Source organism: Anser anser (genome assembly GCF_964211835.1).
Source record: "Anser anser genome assembly, chromosome: 1".
NCBI lineage: Eukaryota > Metazoa > Chordata > Aves > Anseriformes > Anatidae > Anser > Anser anser.
This window is the reverse complement of record NC_139720.1, coordinates 75,460,943-75,484,012: the sequence shown is the minus strand read 5'-3', so window position 1 is coordinate 75,484,012 and position 23,070 is coordinate 75,460,943. Positions and strand designations below refer to the sequence as shown.

Here is a 23,070-nt window from a genome sequence, read left to right as displayed (position 1 = left end):
CATAAAATCAACTCAGTATCAAGCTGGGATCACCAAATTACAATGGCAGGAGAAATTAAATAACATTAATTAGAAGGAGGATATAGAATTCTTTCTGTCTGGGACATGCCTCTTCTTAGTTGACAATGGTCTGCATCGTTTGGCTTACTAACAGACAAGGCTAACACCTGATAGGAAAGCTGAAGGGAAAAAAGGATCATTTTATATTCTGCACCAACCCAGCTGAGAAAAGGCTTTGGTTTGAAACTAAATAAAGAAGAACAGTAAAATGTTAATGAATCTGTGTCCCAGTCACCATTCATATAACTGAAGGTCCCTCTACCTAGACCACAGACAGCACTTTTGCTCATATTTCAACATGAGATCACATAAGTAGTAATGTGTAAGGGAGAAAGAATCAGAGATAAAAAAAGATTTTTCAAGCTCCTCTCTTCAGCTCCCAGAAACCAAAATAATCTTCTTCTACAGCAGTCCTCCTATTGGCTGTGCCGCTACCTGTATGTATGCCATGGTAAGACTTTATTCACAATGATTTTTCATCTATTTTATTGACATTTGATATAGACCAGACTGCACTCTGCATTAACTAAGGGAGCCTGATTCTTTGAGGTCCACTAAACTCCCATTTCCCACCAAGCCAGTGAAAGAGGTTGATGCACAAAGCCACTGAAGATAGGTCCCTTGCATTACTTGGAACTTGCTTTCCTGCAGCCTCCATTCTCTGATATATTGGGAAAGAGACAGGAGAAATACCAGCACTTCAGTCCCAACTCAGTTTTGTACTCTGTGGTTTGAATCCCAGCTTTTATGAAAAAACTATAGAATTTGAATTATGGTATAGCAAAGAAAGTGTGGAACAATTAGTTACGTTTAAAGAATTACAAACTCTTTCCTGGGAATTTTTTTTTTTTGTATGAAAACTTGTCTTTTTTCTACACTAAACTGTTAACGAACTTCCAAACTACTAAACAGAAACAAACAAGCAAACAAAACCTGTGTACATTTTGAACAGCAAACTCTTTTTCCCATTACATGAGCCGACTGGGAATTTTTGTTATTTTAAAAATATGCATATTTATTTCATGAATGTAAAAAAAAAATGTTCTTTAATATATCTGATTCCCTGATTAAAAAAAAAAAAAAAGGAAGCAAAGCGGCAGCAGATTTCCATAAAATACCAGTATCGTAAAAACACACTATTGAGGCAATCACCTGCTAGTGAGCTAAAACTACAGATTAATAAATTGCATAATGCCCCCCTTGGAGTACTCAACAGTTCAGACGTTTCTCTGAGTCTTATTTAAGCCTCTTCAATCTCAGCAAATACATAATTTCAAAGAGTAGCTGTACTAAGTTAAATGCCATAGGAAGGGAGATGCCAAAACGGACTAAAAAATCATAGACTTCCCAATAAAAACATTATTTTTGGTCGACATTATTTGCTAAATTCAACCTAAACATATTAATCATTTTGCTCAACCCCCAGTTGCATTTTTTGGTTAATACATTAACTATCCCTCCAATTTCTCTCAGCTTTTCTTACACGTCTTGCCTCTCTGTTTTCCTTTAATAGATAACCTCCCATATTTAAAAATATGACCTTTCTTAATATCATGCTTCTATGAAAAACCTCCCTTGGAGATGCTGCCACATTTGATAGGCTTTGAAATTCTGTGCATGAAAGACAGGATGTGATAACTCTATGATACTTGAAGATGCTTTAATGGGCACTCAATAGGCAATCCATTACTCCTACCACACAGATATAATTGTTACAGAGAGATGGAATAATGAACTATATACAAGAAAGAGTAGTGCAGTCAAATCAAGAGGAACAAAAAGAAAAAAAAGTCAAAATCAAAAACTTGGGAAGATCACTCTTTTGTTTCCTACAAAATTCACGGGAAAAAATGTGTGAACACTGAACTTCCCCACCCCAGCCTTTTCTGGGCTCTACCTATAAGCCGGAGGAGCAGAGAAGGCATCAATTTTACTCTGCCAGAATGCTCACTATTGTACTCAGAAGATGTAAATCTCGTAGAGCAGTCCTGACTAAGGGTTGTCTGCATAATCTACAGAAGCAGCTTCAGTGGTCAGTTTAAGAGCATGATTCTTCACAGATTTAAATGGGAAGTTACTTTGGCTTCAGGGAAGTAGAATCTAGCTCAGAAATCTCACAGTGTAATACATGACAAAAATATTATTAATTTCAGTTAAATTAAATGAAAAACATACATTTTACTATTTTATGATGACAAGTATTTCCTAAAATGTCAATAAAGGTTAAAAAGAAATGAGCTGGTTGGTTTGTTCAACCGTATGAGGGAATTTCAATTTGGTATTTATTTTAAGTAAAAACGTATCTGCAACATCATAAAAATACAGATTCTGTTTCTCATATTTTCTTCTCATAAAAAAGGGAGAATGAAGACAAATGTGAAAGAGCTTAAAGCTATGGTATTTGGTTTGAGGATCAGTTGAACATTTCATTTTGTCTGTAGCACTAATTATAGATTTGATTATTATATAAATATTGTTTTGTGTTAGTTCTACGGCCAGACTTCTAAATTTAGAATTCCTTTTTTTTTTTTTTTTCATGATGTAGTTTCAATAATAAACATTATGATCAAGCCTCGGTGTATGTTACAGCATTAAAATGCCTCCTTTTTTGGCACTCGGTGGAATCACTGTTACTGCTCAGCTATGGCTTAGCTAGTCTGCGTGTAAAAATGATTTATTTTTATGTGGCTTGAGCTAAAACGACTGAGTTTTAATGTGTGCTCACTCTTAACTATTAAAATTGTGTGCAATGGCAGTTTAAATGTTTTATTTTCAAATAAACAAGCAAATGAACTGTTATTTCTATAAATACTAACAGAATCATGCCCAAGCACTGGGAGTTTTTAGCCTGGAGCAAAAGGAAACCACACATTTTCTGTTTATTTTTTGGGGGTTTTACTATTTTAAGTAACATCAAGGCCTGAACTGGAGATATTCTGACATTTCTGGTTACTTAGAAGAAAAAAACTCCCAGTAGTTTCTTAGCAAGTTAGGTCAGTTTATGCTAAGTCACTGAGTGACAAAAAAGTATTCTCCATGACAACAATATATGCAATGTCCTTCTGGATGTCCATCACCAAGTCTCTTCCAATGGAGCTCAAAAAAAAAAAATAAGAAGAAAATGGGAAAATATTTGATGGAGGGCCCGATCCTGCAAGCATATATGCAAAACTACTTACATGCACAGTACCATCAAGTATCATTCTGCAGGGATATTTGAGAACTGTCCCTGTCTCCTTAACTGAGAACAGATGTTGAAAGTGGTATCAGATGCTCTTTGCTGTTCTCCCTCCCTGTATCCTCAGCATGAAGGATAAAATGACAAGGTTCTTATGATGTCTTTGAAACAGTAAAAGCTGAGCATCAGTTGCAAGGTTTAGATCTAATAAATGTTGCTTTGGTTTTCCTTTATAACTAGCTCCTTTTAATGTTTTGAAGGAGCAGAAATGGACAATTATTTGGTTTTGTTGTTTTGAGTAATACCTGTGGAGCTTTTGCTCAGCCTCATTTAGTGATAAACGATTATCTGCAGGTGACAAAGTATTGGTTGAGTTTTTAAATTAAATTTTGAATAGACAAATTCAGACAGCATTACATGACTGATTTTTTACAAGGGTATCAGACTATTCTTTGAAACTGTATGTTTTTGCAGCCCAGAGTTGTTCCTCTAAATCTCTGGTCAGTTGAAAACAGTGCAATCTCATTTCTTTGCAGCAATAAAACCCTCTAATAAATAGAGAGAAAAATGATTGAAATAAGTAAATACAACAAAATTAGGGATGCTGAAAGCTAATGAACTCAATTGCAATCACTATGAGAGTAATAGCCTTAACTTAAAAGTATTGATTAAATATCCGAATATTTACATCTTGTACTGGAACTGCTGAAGGCAAATGATGCATTGCAAAGCAAACAGAAGCTGACCTTTGCACGTTTTCCCATCAGGCTGCAGCGTAAATCCAACTGGGCAACTGCATCGTACCCCTGTTGCGGTATCCTTGCAAGTCCGATCACAGCCTCCATTATTGACAGCACATGTTTCTGCAGAATGAAAGAGAAAGAGACAGAGAGGAGGGGGGAGAAAGGGAGTGTAATGAAATGTTCTGGGGGAGGGGAGAGGCACCAACTCTTTGGGACAATTTTACAACATTATGAAAGCAATCTAAGTTTAAGCAAGCCAATTCAAGCAAGCTGTCAAGGTCATCAGGGCCCATGTACTTGTTTTGACTGGTAAATCACTTCCACAAATCATGATTACTTTCTCCCACAAAACTGGTGTTTTTATTTATTATATTTAGTTAGTGCTTTTGAACTGTCTTAGACAATAGGATGGGTTATTACATATGAAACAAGTTTAAAAAGAAAAAAAGTGATTGCCTTTAAAAGCAGAACCAAACAGTCAGTCTGTTTCATATCAGTCAATGTCTAGCCAAGGCTTTTTAAGGTTCATTTTTTTAAAATGATGTTGCAGGCAGAATGAACTTTAAAAAGCAGTAGAAAGCAAAGCACAGTGCTAGACTTGGAACCGAGAATATAAAATCCTTAGTTAAGAAAGAGTTAATGGAAAATGAACTACATATATCACTTTGACAAGAATCTACATGCCCAATCTGTTCTTACTGAACTACAAGCAAAAGGCATCTGGGTTTTGTCCACTTAAAGCTTTTTGCAAATTGAAAGGAGTTTGGAGTGGGTGGGAGGGCATAATTGAGGTCACTGAACCCATTCCAAGCTGTGTCATTGAAATTTCCCAGTGCTTGTAGTATGTAGAAGGGTGGCTGGGCAAACACAGGCAAAAGAAAGCTGCAGTACTTCTTAGCTTTTACAACGGTGGGCAACGACTATTAAGTACCACTACATTAAAAAAAAAATCTTCAACTTCATTACAAAAAAAGCAAAAACCTCTTCCTTAATGCCATTATTTTCTGTTACTTGTGTGTGCACATGCGCCCACCTTACACATACATACACATGCATACCCACACACACATTCATAAAATAGATAAAAGGCAAGTGAAATGATTAACTTTGCTTTGATCCAGAGAATAGAGTGGATGCGAGGATGCCAATTTAGCATGTCAGTTTGAACTGTGTATTTATCTGAAAAGTATTTACTTCAGAGAGCAAGTCCTTTTAATAGTATCTTTTTCAGTTGCTCTGGCTTAATTAAATTAAAATAGCCTCCCTGCTCCCCCCAAGATTGCCATTATTCTACTCAGCTCACCTCATTTTGGCTTTCCCTGAAGAGGCTTTGTCATTACTTACTCAGATTTACAGACTCTTACTGCTGAATATTCACAGTCTGTGTCACAATTGTACTCTGTAGACAGGGTCTGAAAATACGCTATAGGATATGCTAATGGAGAATTGCCTTAGAACAGTATGCTGATCAAAAATTATTTACACAGAACAGAAAATGTTTTACTTTTAAACCAACTGGTACTATAGGATTTTTACTTTAAAGTTGCCTCTGCTAATGCCTTCAGTGTGAACTTAGGCTGGTCCTTTGGAAGGACTTCACTGCTTCAAAGTAAGAAAAAAATATATCTGTTTCTTTATTCTTTTGAACTGGTACAGACCTCTACATCAGTTTTGGAATAAGTTGCTGGCATCTATAAACAAACTGAAAGCAAGTGGTAGGGGCACACATGCATTAACAGCATGGGACAAAACTTTGCTGTCCATATACATTTACCTATGCTGTACTAGATATATCTATATCATATGTGCTACATAATAACATCATATAGAAAAAGCAATAAGTATACGAACGAATTTGCATTAAGCTACTAGCAAGTACAGCTAACAAAATGATTGACTATTTTAGTGAAAGCTTTCTAAAAATGGAGCTGAACCTGCAACTCCTTATTTTCAGGCGGAGTTCTTGCTTACCTGTCTAATCCAACAAAATTAAAAGGCCATTTTGCATGAGTACAGAACATTTATGTAAGACTTGCAGAACACGAACCTAACTGCTTAAGTTCTCATTTTCATTTACTATCCTGGGAATCTTAGATGCTGACACTACTTTTTGGAGAATTCCTTGGTAAATTACAATGCTGTCATCTCCATTTGTATGTGAATGTGTGTGTCCTCGTACACCAACATATCAAATTATTTTACATTCCAGAGAAGGGAAAAGGTTTCAGGTCATTTAATTTATTTATTTTTTTTTTAACTTGGGTACAAGTTAATGATAGGATGACTTGCCAAGAGTAAAAAGTTAAGATTAAAAAACAGGAAAAAGTGTTGAAGATGTACGTTTGGCATGGCACTGCAAAGAGCAGTAAATTTTATGTTCGCAGATTAACTTTGGCATATGAAGAGTCTTTTATTGCAGTTCATCACCAAGATATGTACATAAGCAGTAATATTTCTGCTTTCTGGATGACATCCAGTGAAAATGAATAGACACAACAATTTTTTTTTCCCATGGCATGGATGACTGGATCTATAGGGTAAGGGTCATTCAGTGAACAAGAGTTATTTCTATGTATAAATAGAGGGAATCAAGCCAGCTTTTCTTATTTTCACAGAGATTTAGTAAAACAAACCAAAAAGGATAAATACCCTTCAACTTTCCTGGTGACTCTGACTTTAATACATGACAAACTCTAACAGAATGAAGACCCAAGTGAGTGAGAGGACATCTGACAGTACCTCTAACATTCTGGATAATCAGAGAGATGTATTGACGAAATTCCTTACACTTAAGGTCATGAGAAAAAAATGGTAAAAGAAAGCTAATATGAATAGCAGAATGTGGGAAAGAGGTACTACAAGCTACATCAAATAGAATTGCTGAGGCCTATATACAACATAAACTGAAGCATGTCATCACTGGTGTTTCTGTTAGAAATTACTTCAACCCATTCTTCTCACCACTGTCAAACTTCAGTATATATTTGAAATGCAAATACAAATTTTAGGTCTCAAATAAAGAGCAGAAACAAATGACTTATTTCCAAGCTATCATGCTGGAGATGCTACACCTATACGGAAGGGAAAGAACAAATGTTCAAAATTTGGATCAAGTCTTCATGATCATATTGATCCTACAGGCTATTTTCCACAGTTTTTGTCTCTGTGAAAGATAACCTCACCATATTTAATACTCTTTTTTCTTTTTTTTTTTGTTTTTCAGATTATTTTGGCATGTTTCTGATGTTTTTTGTTCTGATGCAGGAGCAGAAAATCACTCGAAGACAAAGTAGTGTTGGGTAACTGATATTTCAGTTCCTTCTGAATTATGGTAAAGCTCATCATTCATAACTAGACTTCACTAGAGTTTAAAATCCTACTTATATCCTCACTTACAGCCCTGCTTATATTCTTATCAAATTCCCACCAGAAAACTTAGACAGAAACAGAGATCTAAAGAAGAGGACATCTATTTATACAAGGCAGTGTGGGACAGCTTATATTGTGTTTTTCCACTGTAAGCTCCTAATTCTGGAACAGTCTCTCATGTAACTGCTCCCTGGATTGATAAGAAGTAACCAAAATCATTACCACCATGATTTAAAAAAATCTACATTTTACTAAATTAAAATATTTATTGATTCAGCTATAGTTCATTGCACTATGGGATATGTGCTGTTTCTAAGCATCCTATTAAACTAAATATCCTATTAAAAAGTACATGCTTGAGCTGTCAGTCTTTCAGCACTGGATCAGAAGTGTTTACTAAGTTACAAGGTGAAGTTACGTGAGTATTCAGTCCTGTAATCACTCCAGTGTCTGTAAGGATTTAGCAGTGAAAGATGAATTCTCCAGGTTCTAGTTCTGCATCTTTTTGAACTAAATTGGCCACAGGGACTGGTCACTTCCTTTAAAATAAGCTGACATCATCGGACAGGACTTATTTGGTGTTGAACACTATTAAATGCCTGAAACACAAAACACATTTATCATGGTTTGGGAACATTTCTACAAAAATAAATTTCATCTTTTTTATTAAATATGTAAAAGATAAAATGTAAGCCTCTATCCAAATCTGTTTTTTGGAAATGGTCAATTATTTCATAAAGCCATTCAAAAAGTGCCTCCAATTTTTGTAGTTGCATTTTACCTCTACGATCAAAAGAACATGATGTGATTTCAAAGGCATTACTGAAAATCAGGCAAATCTTGGAATTGTTATTATTTACTTTGGCAGCTTGGGTCAATTTCATCTAAAATCTAAAACAAGTTTTAGGAACTGAGATATGATGCAAACCAAAACAAACTTACATAGGTCTACGTGACCAGAAGGGATACATCTGAAGATTATAAAGTAATATATGTCTTAGTGAGGTCACTGTCTATAATCTTTGATAAGTAATGAGTTAGGTTCCTGATGACAGGAAGAGGCAAACATCAAGAAGGGCAATGGGGAGGCTCTGGGCAACTACAGGCCAATCAGCCAGACATAATAAAACCATGCTGGAAGCCATTTCCAAGAACATGAAAGACCAGATGATTTGAGAACAGCCAGCACTGGCTTACTAAGGGCTAATCATGCCTGATTAACATGATCACCTTCTAAAATGACACGATCTGCTCTGTCCATAAGGGGATGGCTGTGGATGTTGTTCACCTTAAATTTCGCAAGTGCTTTGGCATTATTTTCCATAGTATCCTTATAACCACAGTGATCAGAATGATTATGCACTGGATAAGTGGATAATATGTCAGGTAGAAAATTAGCTGGATCACAGGGCTCAAATGATTGAATCAGTGGTACAAAGTCCAACTGGCAGTGTGTCATGAGAATTATCCCTCAGCTAGTGATATTAGGGCCAATATGTCTGTACTAACAATGTGGACATTGGGATGGAGTGCACTTTCTGAAAATTTGGGGATGATACCAAATTGGGTGACTAAGGACTAAGGTTGCTATTCAGAGGGGCCTTAGCAAGTTGGGAAAATGGACTGAAATGAACATCATGAACTTCAGTGAAGGCAAATAAAAATCCTGCATCTGGGTTGGAATAATTCCATACAACAGAAAAAGCTGAGCATTTACTGGCTAGAAAGCAGTTTTGTAGAAAAAAATGGAGTCTTGGCTGAATGGGATTCAGCTTTGTTTCCTCGTGGCAAAGAAGATAATCCACATCCTGGCCTGCATTAATACCAGTACAACCGGAAGATCAAGAGAAGCGATCTACTTGGCACTTGGAGTAACAACATCTGGAGTGCTTTGTCCAGTTCTGGGTGCTGCAGTGCAGGAAAGGCATGGACATACTGGAACAGATTCAGTGGAGGTCTGCCAAGACCATTTTTAGGAGGTTGGAGCACATGACAGGAAGAGGCTGAGAGAGCTGTTCAGCCTTAACAGCCTTCTGAGCCTGAATACTCAGAAGAGATCTTATTTCTGTCTACAGCTATGGGGCAGTGTATAGAAGGTGGAATCAGACCTTTCTTGGAGGTGCGCAGTAGAAGGACAAGAGGCAACACATGTAATTTGGAATTCCAACTTGATTCAAGGAAAAAATTGTTCACTATGACAGTGGTCAAACACTGGAACAGGTGCTCAGGGAGGCTCTGAAATCTGTATCCTTGGAGATGTTCAAAACTCAACTGGATGTGGCTCTAAGCAACCTGGTATACTTGGCCTTTGAGCAGCAGGTCAGATTAGATGATCTCCAGAGGTCCCTTCCAACTTACGTGAGCCTATGATTCACCTATTCAACAGAGACTAAAGAAGCTGAGTTTCACTTTTACTTCACATTATTTATTTCTGATAAAGAATATTGGAGGGGTAGAAGGAGAAGGACCATGAACACAGAAAGGAGTATGTCAAATTCATGTCTACTCAATATCCTATTCAAGCATCTCTTTGGAATCTGATATGTTCATATTTCTGATAGGTAATGCTCATGTTCTGAAAGTTGGAGCATGGAATTAGAGACCTAAACTTCTTCCCTAGTCTCCCATAAGCTGCTATGTTATCCTTGGCAAATTATTTGTGCTGGAGCTCACAAGAAATTTTGTGTTATACTAGTCTCTTCATGTAAAACGGGCAGTATTTCCTACACTCATAAGATCTTTTGAAATTCATTAGCACACATGATCTTGAAACATTAAATACCATTGCTTTTATTACCACAAACAGTACAGAAATTGCTACCAGTAGTACAGAAATTAAAAGTGAGCCCTGGCACTCCCAAGTCTTAATTTACTTTTTGCCCTGATAGTATATATTCCTCTTTAAATGTAACTTTTTACAGGGATAAGAGAATTTCATCTTTTCAATACACTCTGAAATTCATTTAGATTAGCATAATATGCAGCAGGATTCATATAAGAAAGCTTCATCTAACAGATGAAGGTGTTTCTGCTTTGTCCTAACCAAGGTCAGTTATTTTGCATTAGCACTAATTATGTTCTACATAAAAAATTAATCCTACACTCTGGAATGTGTGTATACACCTGCAGATATATGCAAAACTCCCCTTTCCCAGTCTCAGTCAACCTGTCAAAGCATTTGGCATACTGTTCAGTGTGATAAAAATTTGCTTAAGACAATATAAAACTTTCAAATGATTCTCTTACAGAATAAAAAGGTTTAAAAAACTAAAAATGCTGTACTTGGCTATAAGAAATGAAGTGAAGAAGTAACAAAGGAATTGATCATGTTTTTTAAGAAGACCTAAAAATTCACATGGTACACAAGTGTTAGGCAGGTAAGAAGGTAACTGATGAATTTAAAATTTTATGAAGAGCTAAGGTCTCTATTAGCACTGAAAAGGTGTAATCCTGCTTGTCCCACAAGAAGGTTGAGCAGTCACAAAGAGCCCTCAGAAAAAGATGTTGAATATAACTTGGGTTTACAGTATTACTGTTCAAAAGCACAAGTGCTATTCTGCAGCCAATGCACCACTGTGTGGGCTACCAAGACACCAGTCAGTGTAGCGTATTTCTGCTGTGTAGACCAGTGCAGGTCTACATAGTATTCTAAAAAAGAAAAAAGACAGATGAATGCTGTGTGGATCTCAGCGTGGAGGATGATGATTGTAATTGCATGTTATTACCAGAGTGTATAAAAAGTGTAAAAACATTGCACTAGTAATCATTGTCAGTTCCCTTTTTTTCATCAATATGCAGCTCTATCTCAAAGGCACCGCAAGGCATGAAAGGAAGACCAAGCCATCTAGCAACAAGATGTTTCCTTTGGAGATATCGAGAAGTGGTTCTCTGATCTTTTCAGTTACCCAGCATGGCAGCCTGCAGTCAGCAGGATCCAGAAGCCCTATGCGTTATCATTCTCTTGATCACAAAACAATGACTGGAAAGAGCAGGGAACAACTGTAAATCAAAGAGCTGTTCTCAATAACGTGTGTATGAACATGCAAAGAAGACTTAACAGAAGACCAAAAGTAGCCAGCAGTAGTGAAAACAACAGAAATCATACATAGGGTCAAGTGAAAATGGAGAGAGAAGCCACTCAAGTCATAACCTACATCCAATGAAATCTTGCAACAGCTGCTGTCTTGATCCATCTTTCTCTTTGGAAAAGCACAAGAGAGGGGACAGTTAACAGTACATCCTTCCACAGAAGAAGTTGTTCTTGGAAGAAATGAAAAAATTCTGTATAGCTAATGATTTCTATTTTCTATTTTCTATCCTAAATCATATTCTATGATTTTGACTGACCTTCTCTCTTCAGACTTTGTGCAGACAAAAAGGATATATGCAGCAATGTGTAGGCAGTAAAAGATTAGGATTGGTCATATCTGCTGGTTTATGTCATCAAACTAAAGATGGTGAAATCCATATACTACAAAAGGTGCAGCACTGTCCTGGTTTCAGCTGGGAGAGAGTTAATTTTCTTCAGAGTGGTTGGTATGGTACTGTGTCTTGGACTTAGGATGAAAATAGTTTTGGTAACACTGATGTTTTAGTTGTTGAGCAGCCTGGCTTCTGCGTTGCCACTGAGTAAGCTGAAGGGGATGGTAAGAAGCTGGGAGGGGACACAACCAGGACAGCTGACCCATACTGACCAAGGAAATATTCCATACGTATGGTAATACGACACCATGCTGAACAACAAAACTGTGGGGAGTTGGCTAGGGGGAGGCTACTGTTGCTGAGTGACTGGCTGGGTACTGGTCAGCATATGGTGAGCAATTGTGTTGTGCATCACTTGTTTTTTAAATTTTTTTTCTTCTTCTTCTTCACTTTCTTATTAAACTGTCCTTATCTCAATCCGCAAGTTCTCACGCTTTTACCTTTTTCAGTTGTCTCTCTCATCCCACTGTGGAGGAGTGAGAGAATGGCTATGTGGTGCTTAGCTGCCTGACAGGTTAAACCACAACAAGCATGTACCCTTTTTTCTCACTGATTAGTAATTAGTAACTGATTTGAAGATAATTGCTACTGGAAACATGGAGAGGCAGGTTTGTGCTGATTCTCAAATTTAAAGGCCACTGAGGTGCTTAATGCTGCCTAAAGACACAAATCTGGGCAATGTCTGACTTTAAGACAGAAGGGAGAAGAAGAGATAGCAGTCCCTCAAAACAAAGATTTGTTTCTAAGTTTGCCAAATTTCTGTAAACTGTTAAGAAGTTTGCCAAATTTCTGTAAACTGTTAAGACTGAAAGGGTAAGAGGTAAGTACGGCTGAAAGGAGGACCTGAGGGACGTGTTTTCCCTACCTAGTTCCTATGACTGGCCAAACAATAATACTGCCAATAGTGCAAGTTAAAGCAATCTAGCAGTTCATTGCCCTTCATTTGGAATTCACTTGCAGAAGCTTAAAGTTCACTGGGTCAGCAGAAATCTTAATCTGTGAAGTAATGACGCCTGGCAAGTGGAGTGGCAAAAAGGGTTAACCTACTGGCAATCTCTGTTCCTCAGCAGATGTGCCATAGCTAAAGCTGTTGTAAACTGCTTCTGTGTTTGAGCCAAGAGATAACATGCTTACCTATCCTAAAACACATAAAAAGGTGTTGAGAAGGCCTAATCTTAAAGCATTATTTGTCATCATCTGTAATGATTCTTTGCATCTGGATTCTTAGCATTCTGGAGCCCTCATAAGGATTAACATCAGGACCCAACTGTGCCAGCTGCTATTAAGTTAAGGTTAAGAAACAGTTATCAAAGGAAACAGTACGATTGTAAGGTATTAGAGCAGTTCTATAGGAGAGACAGATCCTGCCCAGCTGAGTGGAACTGGCTCCCTCACTTTCAACAACACTAAATTCATTCAGTTTAACACACACACAAAAAAGTACCTGAAATCAAATCGTGCCATAACTTTTAGCTACAAGGTGTCACCTTCTCTCACACCCAAAAAAGCCTGTGCTGACATCTTGTTTTTTCACTTCAAGTTGATATCACAGCACAATCTCTAACAACCACAGCTCTCTGTGAATTCCACATATATTAGATTTTCGCATAGTACACTCCTCCACTTAACATTTATATTATGTAGAGGAATCTTATGGAAACAGTTTTACCACTAGTGTCATCACTGGTGTATGCAGGTGAGTTGCATGACCAAACCTAACAAAGATATCTAACTGGATAAAATAACACTCAAAATCCCACTCAAATTATGACCAAAAGAATTCTTTAAGCCTGAAACTTGGAAGACACTAAAGCTTAACTTGGGAAAGGTAATTTTGGAGGGAAAAGTTCTGTCGATTATACAGTTGAGCTTGCTTTTAAATAAGAGATAATAGGCAGTATGGGTAACAAGGCAATGCGACAGAGGACACGTGTCAAGACTGTTGCTGCCATCCATAAAAAGAATTTTACTGCAAATGGCAGTGTATGCAGTATACAGCATAAGATCAGGGTAGAAGGAAAGATCCTAAGAACAACAAGCACGAGGAGAAAATTAAACACACAACTAAAATAATCAAATTTTCAGTTAAGTCAGAACGATGTTATTCTCATGCAAATTATGCTCTGTGATGCTGAAAGGATAGAGACAGAGCATTCAGAAGAGTATAATGAAAGAAAAAAATAGCTGTGAACAGAAAGAAGGAGAAAGTGAAAGAGCTTCATATTCAGGGAATGAAAAACGTGAGACAGAAAGGGTAACTTGCAGGATGTGGAATTCTTCACTCCGTTATGCTTGTCTCCTCATTTCCTTGCAATTTCATGACTGGTAGAATTTTATTTGCATGAAAATAGGATGAGAATTCTGCACTGCCACATAAGGAATGTATGAAGAAATGACTAGGTGAATCTTGCAGTGAATCACTAATCCTGCAGTCCTCATTTCACAGTTTCAGGTTCATCTTCAGGGGAACAGTACACATTTAGGGAATGTCACTTGATAGATTGGATCAGGTGTTTTATAAACACTGGATGAGTCCATTCTGGTCACTTATAAATAGCACTATTAGTTTTGCTTTGTTGGTTTTTTTTCTAAATAGGGAAGATGCATTTAAGAAATACTGAAATACTCCAAACATCGCTAGGGAGCATTATCTCTTGACCTTGGACAGATCCTTTCATTTAAAATGGAAAAGCGAAACAATGGAAGGTATTGGTAGGAATTCTGGATAAGGTCAGAGACTTATCATCAGCAAAGAAATGAAGAAAAGGGATTTTTACAGGAAATAGCACACCATTCACAAACTCAATGAATAAAAGTGACGAAAACACAAGATGAAAATATCTGCCCTTGGGAGAGAGAGAATGAATAACCTCAGGGATTCCTTCCCCTATTTTCTGTGATTTCATATAGCAAAGTAGAACTGATAGAAAGAGCTAAAGCGGGGTCTTGGTTTCACTGTTAGTAACTGAGTTAGAGATTCCCCTGGCAATATGCTTGTTAAGAACACATTTTAAATGCTTTGTTGATTAAAGAACAAAAAGGTTGGGATGTATACAGAGCAGCACGTTTGGCTTTCTGACAGCAGATTTCTGACAGTGAGCATTTTAAAATCAGATAAATACCATTCAGAGAAATGAAGACGTATTTTAAGTTATTTGAAAGACTCCTAGGAGGCAGCACAACAGAGCTAAGAACTGAAGTAAATGCTGAAAAGGTGCTTCTGGCAGAAAGTGATACCTGGTAGGCTGTAACTATGATAGAAGTTAATTGCTTTGGAAGAACATTTGAAAATAAACATTAGCTTGTCCATCTCCCTGCTCTTTGAGACAGAAAAGCAATACTAGGCTCATCTGCAAAATATCATTCCATTTTGAAAGAGAATCAAAGATCAATACTACAGAATCCATTTTTATTTCACACTGGAACGAAACAACCTAAGCCTTTTGGAAAATTTCTAACGAAAAAGCATACCTCATAACACTTTATTCTGATGGCATGGTATTTAGGTTATTACATGGCATGTTAGAAACCCTGGTTCCATTTTCTATCAGTTAATGTTTACTGCAGCTGAAGAATCCTAAGCCCTTATCAGGCTATATTGGTTACCAATATGGACCCAAAAAGTAGAACACCTTCGTGAGCTAATAATGAGGTAGTCTGAATTTACAGCCCAATGTATCCCTTGATCATGGGTGGTAAATCACCATGAAAAGGGCTTCAGTATCATCTTTTTCACAGCCCAAACAAGTGTTCAAAACAGACTACTACGTTCAGTTTGTTTCCCTATTTCTGAAGACCATTCCAGGCAAAAGGAATTTGAAAACCATAGTCTTCCCACAAAATTTTCTTTCAAGAAGAGGAAAGGCTTTTGCCAGAAAACTTCTATCATATGGAAGAAATTTTTTAGGTGAAGAATGCACGGCTTCAGTAAGTTCTACAGTTCCACAATATTCCTTCCTGAGCTGCAAAGAAACTAAATTTGGCTCTACTAGGGAGTTCTGAAATCCAGAAAATGGTGGATTTCTATATGAATTACACAACCATTGTGTGTTATACAGTAATTCAAGACAGAGATTTGACTTTGTAGAAGTTATTCACAGTGAACCATCAGAGTAGAGATCTTTGGATGACTGAAAGGGTGACCAGTGATTGTTTCCATACTGGTATGACGTTATTTTACACCTGGCAGGAGAAAATCACATTAATTATGAGGCTGTGGTAATCCTAGTTAATTTTGGTGATTCTATTTCCCTGTAGCCAAGGAAGAGCTGTATGTCTCTGCTGGAAAGAAAACAGTGATTCAGAGAGATTAAGTCCTGAATTCCTAACAAACAAAACACCAGACTGGAGGCAACAGCTTGGATAAGGTAAGCATAACAGACTAGAAAGTCTGCAAGAACAGTTATTCTATGATTCCTACAAAGCTTAAGCCATAATGCCTCCTGTCCTGGTTTCAGCTAGGATAGAGTTAATTTTCCTCCTAGTAGCTAGTAGAGTTTTGGATTTAGGATGAGAATAATGTTGATAACACACTGATGTTTTAATTGTTGCAGAACAGTGTTTACATTAAGCCAATGACTTTTCAGCTTCTCGCTCTGTCCTGCCAGTGGGCAGGCTGGGGGTGCAGCAGGAGCTGGGAGGGGACAGACCCAGGACAGCTGACCCAAACTGGCCAAAGGGGTATTCCATACCATCTGATGTCATGCTGAACAATATATATATATAGGGGTGGCTGGCCGAGGGGGGAGGCCGGCTGCTTGGGGATAGGCTGGGCATTGGTCAGTGGGTGGTGAGCAATTGCGTTGTACATCACTTGTTTTGTATACATTATTATTAGTAGTACTATTATCATTATTATTATTATTTTCTTTTCCTTTTTGTCCTAATAAACTGTCTCTATCTCAACCCACAGGCTTCATTTTCCTGATTCTCTCCCCCACCCCAGAGAGGGAGGGGGGAGGGTGAGCGAACGGCTGTGTGGTGCTTAGCTGCCGGACGGGTTAAACCACTACACTCCTTAATGTTCTACCAAGCTTATACTCTTCAGCATATAAGACTATAACCCTCAGAATCGCAATGTGCCATAGGGAGAGGCAGAAGTAAAAAGAAGACAGCATACCAGAGAAAGTAGAAAGTTTGTATGTTATTCACATGCACGGTCATAGAAGGCATATATCCTTGCAAGTTAAGACCTGAGATTTTTTAGCCTTAACACCAACATAGTGCCATAGCACCAGTTCTTGTCAGCTCTGGAATCCCAAGAATTTCCAGTTGGACTAAGAGAAAGAAGAGGAGAAGGGTGGCTTACCATATGAATGTGCATATGGCAACATGTCTCAAGTAAGTGACCTTCATTTCTCCTCACATGATTATCAATATGACATTTACACACTAGGTGTCTGCCCTCTGGGGCCTTCTTGAGGCCTTCTTGAGTCCCTGACTTATTTAAGCTTCCTGAAGGAGAATCTTGTTTCATCAGAAATGAGGAATGTAGAAGACCGCTCTGCTAAGAGCTGCATAGTACCTAGAAGCCTCTGAAGGAAAACTGCAGAAACAGAGATGGTGCTTCAGATGGTCTTTCTGTTAAGGTCAGGCACAAAATCAATGAGGTACCTTGAACTCCTGGAGGATGTTCAGCTCACATCTGATGGTTCTACCCCTGCTCATTAACAACATGGCCTGACACCCACAGTGTGTATACATCTGATACCTACAGTGATAATCTGGGGTGGAAATAAGTATAACTAGGTACTGTTCTGCCATGGAGGCAATCAGGTGAGGGAAGAGTGCTCCTCAGGCACCTGCTCCTAAACAAAACAAAGTCAAATCATGCTTGGTGCCCAGGGTAAATAGGGTAGCTTTATTCTTATATAACTGTGGTTTAGGAAAAAATAAACTCAAGATATAAAGCCGGGTACCACTTTAGGGTTCAAATGGGTAAACCTAACCTAAGAAGGATCAGCTATAAATTTATATCTCCCTGACTGACATACTTGAAGTAATAAATACAGGTTGCCCAGAGAAGCTGTGGATGCCCCATCCCTGGAAACACTTCAAGGCCAGGTTGGATGTGGATTTGGGCAACCTGACCAAAGACCTGCCTGTAAGTCACTCTCAGGAAATCAGGGATGGAATGTAATACAGGTACATGTAATGTACAGCCTGAAAAAGCTGGTCCTTGTTGGTGTGTATTACCAAATCACTTAAAGTGCTTCCTACATAGCAGAAGCAATCTAGGCAGAGGTAAACTTCAGCAAAAACAAAGTCCAGGACATAGCCAATGTACTTCACTGCTTATACAAGCACTTCAGCTGACAGTAAAATGGTTTGTAAGGGCCTCAGGAACCAGTTTAGAATCATAGAATCAAGAATCATAGAATCATCTTCAAGGGAAGGAAAGAGAATTACATTCCTGCATCTGAGGCAGGCTGCCAATAGCCTTACTGAAGATCCAAGAAGCCAGTGCCCAATGGCAAAACCTTTAGAAGCCCTGACTTACGATGAGATGAGCACATCTTGTGAAAGAGTGAATTTCAGTGCCCAGTTTGGGTGTTATGAAGGTGTTTGTAGTGATGGTATTACTACCATTTGTACCATTATTCTGGCCTTAAACATGCAAGGGAAATTACTGCACTTCTTTAAGTTCAAGGCAGGATCAATGCAATCAGTGCCCCTTGTTCTTTGATATAATAAAAGGAACTTTGTATAACTGTCTTCTTGAGATAAGAAACCAACCTTATACCTTCTAGAATCAGAGGAAGAACATTTTACTGCCAAAGTGGGATCTTACAACAATGACCTCTGGAAAGAATGGAAAAGGTATACAGAAGGTGAAGGACAGAAATGCAGAGAGCCTTTGCAGTGGTTCTGAAGTTACATGGGTTCAAGCCCAAATCAACCTGATCCGCTTGAGTAGTAGAGAGTACAGGCAGGGAGGTGAAATATGGTGAGAAATGGGTCAGGCCCACCTCTTCAAAAGTTCTGACCATATGGGAAAATAAGATAATAAGATATTAGAAATACCCTACTGGACAGAAGTTGGATCATACCATGATGGTGTTGCTAAAGCAACTTGAGGATTTATACCGTCTAGTAAGGTCTGCGATGATGACAATGCAGCAAGTGACTGTATTTTTAAAGATAATTAAAACAATCAAACAAACAAACATAAAATTTCTTGCTTCTAAGAGTTGATGTAGACTTCCCAAAGAGCAAAGTATTACCTTTAATTAGGATATGAGGACTTCTTGAGACTTAAGACCAAACAGTGGCTCATTGTCCGTAATTCTGGCAGACAGCAGAAGTCCATCTGGAATACAATTAAAGGTGCACTCGTTTTCCCTCTAAAATGGCAACTGAAGTGGAAGTGAAGGAAATGTAAATAAGCTGTATGAAGAGCAATATGGCACAACATTTCACTGACAGGAGAAAATTCATTCAGTGACATCTCTTTAATGAGAGCACTCTTTACTCTAAACCCAAGTGGTTTGCTAAGAACAGGGGAGGTAAAAGAAAAGACGGAAGCCCGCAGTATTTCTCAATGTTATGAAAGAAATTGGATAAAAATTTCTAAGAATCACTGGATGGCTCTAAAGGAAAGTCTCTTGCAGATCATCTGAGAAGACCAGTTTCTTGTCTGCCTCACAAGACCTAAAAAAAAATACATCAGGCAGGAAGGAAGGGGGTGTATATATCTAGTTTTCTCTATTTAAGATTTAGCTGCAGGTCACAGAACCACACCATGACTAGGACACAGACCCTTCTAAGAGTCAGTCTGAGATACTGAAGCAGCCACTCTTCCTGTAGGAAATTAGTGGCACTGGCACTCATATCTGACAGCAGTCCCGTTCTCCCAAAGTAATCTAACTCAAGACTATTCTTAGCCTGTGCTGATATTAAGTGTTATGAAGATCACAGTCATTTTAATAATACAGCAAATGACAGAGGACTATTAGAGATCATCTCAGGGCTTGCAATAGAAGGCATCTTTCATCAGATTACTAAAATTACATAGTCATCAACTTTTCCTACTTTTCCAAGACTGCCTGCAGCAGGGTCAAAAATCGCAGTCCATTTACAAGAGCTGGTAAGGTTTTCTGAGGAACTTTCTAGTGCTTTCTAAAACAACTGTTTAGAAAGCACATGAAGAAATATGGAATTTTATGGAAATGCACTACACTTTTAAAATGTAATAAAATTCTATAAAAAAATCAGTTATGGATTTTATGAGTATCATAACATAGAGTAGAAATAAACAATCAGATAAGTCCCTAAATAGTAAGCTACCCACTCAGGTCTCAGTTCCTAATTAAATTTCTGTACAACCCTAGTTAATGTTCTTCTAAGGAATCAGTTGTTCAAACAGGGGCTGTCCATAAACTTGTCAGCTCTTGGCCGATACCTGCTGATACAGGAGGTACTGAAGAGTTATACAATGTGTTTTGCAAACTGATTTTTTAACCATCTCCCTAAACCTACTTCTAGAGTCTATGTTTGTCTTGGAACTTGCAGGCCTAGTGTAACTAAGAAGCTTATTGTTCATAATATCTTTTTAATTCTGTGCCTGAACTCTTGTAAGCACTGTGAACTTACTCTCAGGTTGGTTAATTGCTTCTATCAGAGGGCAAAGTAGCAAAGCAGTACACTACGCTGCTCAGTCCCTCTAAACCACATTTTAAATACTGTTAGTGCTGGGTAATCTCACTTTGTAGATAGACCTTGAGTACTGGATTTTCCAATGATATATAGGTCCTTTCCATGATTTTTTACTGACTTCCTGTAAGACGATGGATCTCACTGGAATTACAACTAGAAGTGTTACTATCACCTTTAGAAAGCAAGATGAGCTGCCTCATAGCTTTTGTCAGCTTAAATCAGTTTAAACAGGGCATCATTAAACAACAAATTTATATGGGTCACTTGCTAGATCTGTGAACGAATTGCAAATTAACAAGCATAGATATTCTAAAAATAAAGGAACATATGCACAGGTGTTCACAAGAGGGAAAATATTTTACTTCAATATTATCATCTAATACAATTTCAGACTTAACAACACCCTGTGATTTCTAACATAGGGTCTGTCTGCTGTCCTACGATTAAGTGGATGATTTAGCATGGGTGACAAGATATGAAGTGGTATGAAAATTGTGCAAGTGTTGTCACCTACTGCAACTATTAGCCCAACAATTAACTCAAACTGAGACTTCTGGTCTTCCAAAGGTGGTTCTTCTAGGTAGGTGAAGATGTTTACAGCCAGAGCTGAGCCTGCCAAGAGCTAGCAGGGCAGAGTGTGTGATGGGCTTACTGCTTTTAGGAAAGGAAACAACAACAAGAAGGGAACAGAGCAGAATCTCATCATGCCAGAATCTCTTCTGTGAGTGAAGAACCCCTATCTTGTAAATGGTTCATTGGGTATATCTCATCAATGCTTGCTTTGCTTAAACACTAATATAAATATTGTATGGGGTGTGTAGGGCATCGGAATGGAAAATACAGAGTAATAAACCACTTGGAAGCCTCCAAACTGCTGGCTTCATTCAGCAGTCTATGCTACCCTGTGCCCTTTGTCACATGAAAAGAATCTGGTAGAGATCCAGCCACTACCCTGTCAAGTTATCAAAAGGTCGTTCTCACTAATGGCCATAAAAGTAACATAAAAAGACCAGCACAAAGGTAAGCAATGGGTTAACTGAGGAACTAAAGAATTATCTTCATTGTCCAATGCACTTCCTCATCTCTTCCACTCTCAGGCTCCAACAATACAGAGAAACAAGCCATGCTTTAGTCTTGAAAGAAGAACGTAAGGAAGCTCACTAGTCACTAGGGAAAAAATCTTTCAGCGATTACTAACATAGCTACACAAAGGAAATAAATCAATTTCCAGTCATAATATTTACATTTTTATCAACAGTAGGCAAATTCAGTCGTTCATTTAACACCACATACGTAATAGAACATTGTTTTATATCATCATCATCATCCACTTTTAAGTCAAAAGGCAAGTCTGCAGCATGAGATTTTTTAGGAATCTTAGAGCAACACATACACACACACACAATTCACATGTAAGAAGTAGCTTGCATAAGGTAAGTAAGGTTAATGGCAAAAGCTTCTTTCTATGCAGAAGAAATTGGACATTAATGCTTCAGCCTTAGGAAAAAAAAGTTTAAAAATGAGAAATGAAGTTGTACAACAGATGAGAACTTAACAAAATCGGTGACCTTTCAACTCAGATAAAGTCAGCTAAAAAAAAACACAAACCAAACCAAAACCAAAAGGACCAAATGAGACCAAAAGAGAACCTCCCCCCACACGCACATACAGACAAAAGTGAGAGCACAACAAAGGAAGTGGAAGAAAAGTGTTACCCATAAGTAGCCGCCGTTTCACCCGCTTGTCCACATCAGCTACTGACGTGGCATTGTACTCAGAACTCTCAATTGCAGCCTCATCCTTCTCTAAAACACAAGTAAGGGACAAACATGGAGCAGTTGGTTAATCACAAGCCCAATTTTCCGCTGCCTAAGACAGTTTCTTGGCATGGCACAGCCAAAGCCAAGAAGCAAGGCATGAAAGCACTAAATCCCCGTTAGAGAGTTAATTCCCTTAAAGACCCCGGGAAAAAATTAAAGGGAGTTTTGGGAAAGGAGGATGAAAGAGGGGGAGGAGGAAGAATGGTCAACTACAAAGTAATTAACCAGATACATGAAGGTTAATTACTACTGGAGAATAAGACAGCTAACATGAGTGCCCCAGAGAGTTGTTAATGATGGAAATTAAAATTCAAGGATGCTAGTTAAACAACCTATTAAAGACAAACTTTAAAGTGATTCAGGCTAGTGGTGGCATCATGATCTGAAATTGGCAGGTGGAAGACCAAGACAGACAGAGAAAGCAAGAAGAGTCCGGTGATGGATGGGCATGGATGCACCATAGTCTTGTACACATTGACACATCATGAAGAGGAACCAAACAACAGCATGCACATTGAACAAAAACAACAACAAAAATAAACAAACAACAAACCAAACAAACACAAAAAAGATCAATTTGGGCAGTGCTGGTTGCCTGCTTGTCTATGAAACACTACTAGCTAAACATTCAATGCTAGAAAGGATGTTGCAAGAACAGGGTTTAGTAATTTTATAAGCATGCAGTAAGCAAGATGATGTCAGCAAAGGTCATTGTACAAGGTAGTCTCTGATATCCTATATGTAAGAGTTTCAGACAGCATAA

The 23,070-nt window shown here is 38.0% G+C and overlaps 1 protein-coding gene across 15 annotated transcripts in view; it reads right to left on the bottom strand.

The window, feature by feature from the left end:
• The window catches only part of SCUBE1 (signal peptide, CUB domain and EGF like domain containing 1), a 243,929-nt gene that overhangs the window by 71,064 nt on the left and 149,795 nt on the right, over positions 1–23,070 (bottom strand). For 9 of the 15 annotated variants that reach the window (XR_014578059.1, XM_083820003.1, XM_083820015.1 and 6 more), the window contains 2 exons: positions 22,203–22,292; positions 3,985–4,101 (listed from right to left, as the gene is read on the bottom strand). The exons of 2 other annotated variants lie outside the window; for them this stretch is intronic. Coding sequence is in view for 12 of the 13 variants with exons in the window: in XM_083820003.1 (XP_083676129.1) it covers positions 3,985–4,101; positions 22,203–22,292 (207 nt within the window). In the remaining variant the exon portion in view is untranslated. The remainder of the gene's footprint in view (positions 1–3,984; positions 4,102–22,202; positions 22,293–23,070) is intronic. 4 more of the 15 variants (XM_083820014.1, XM_083820005.1, XM_083820013.1 and 1 more) reach the window with 1 other exon arrangement.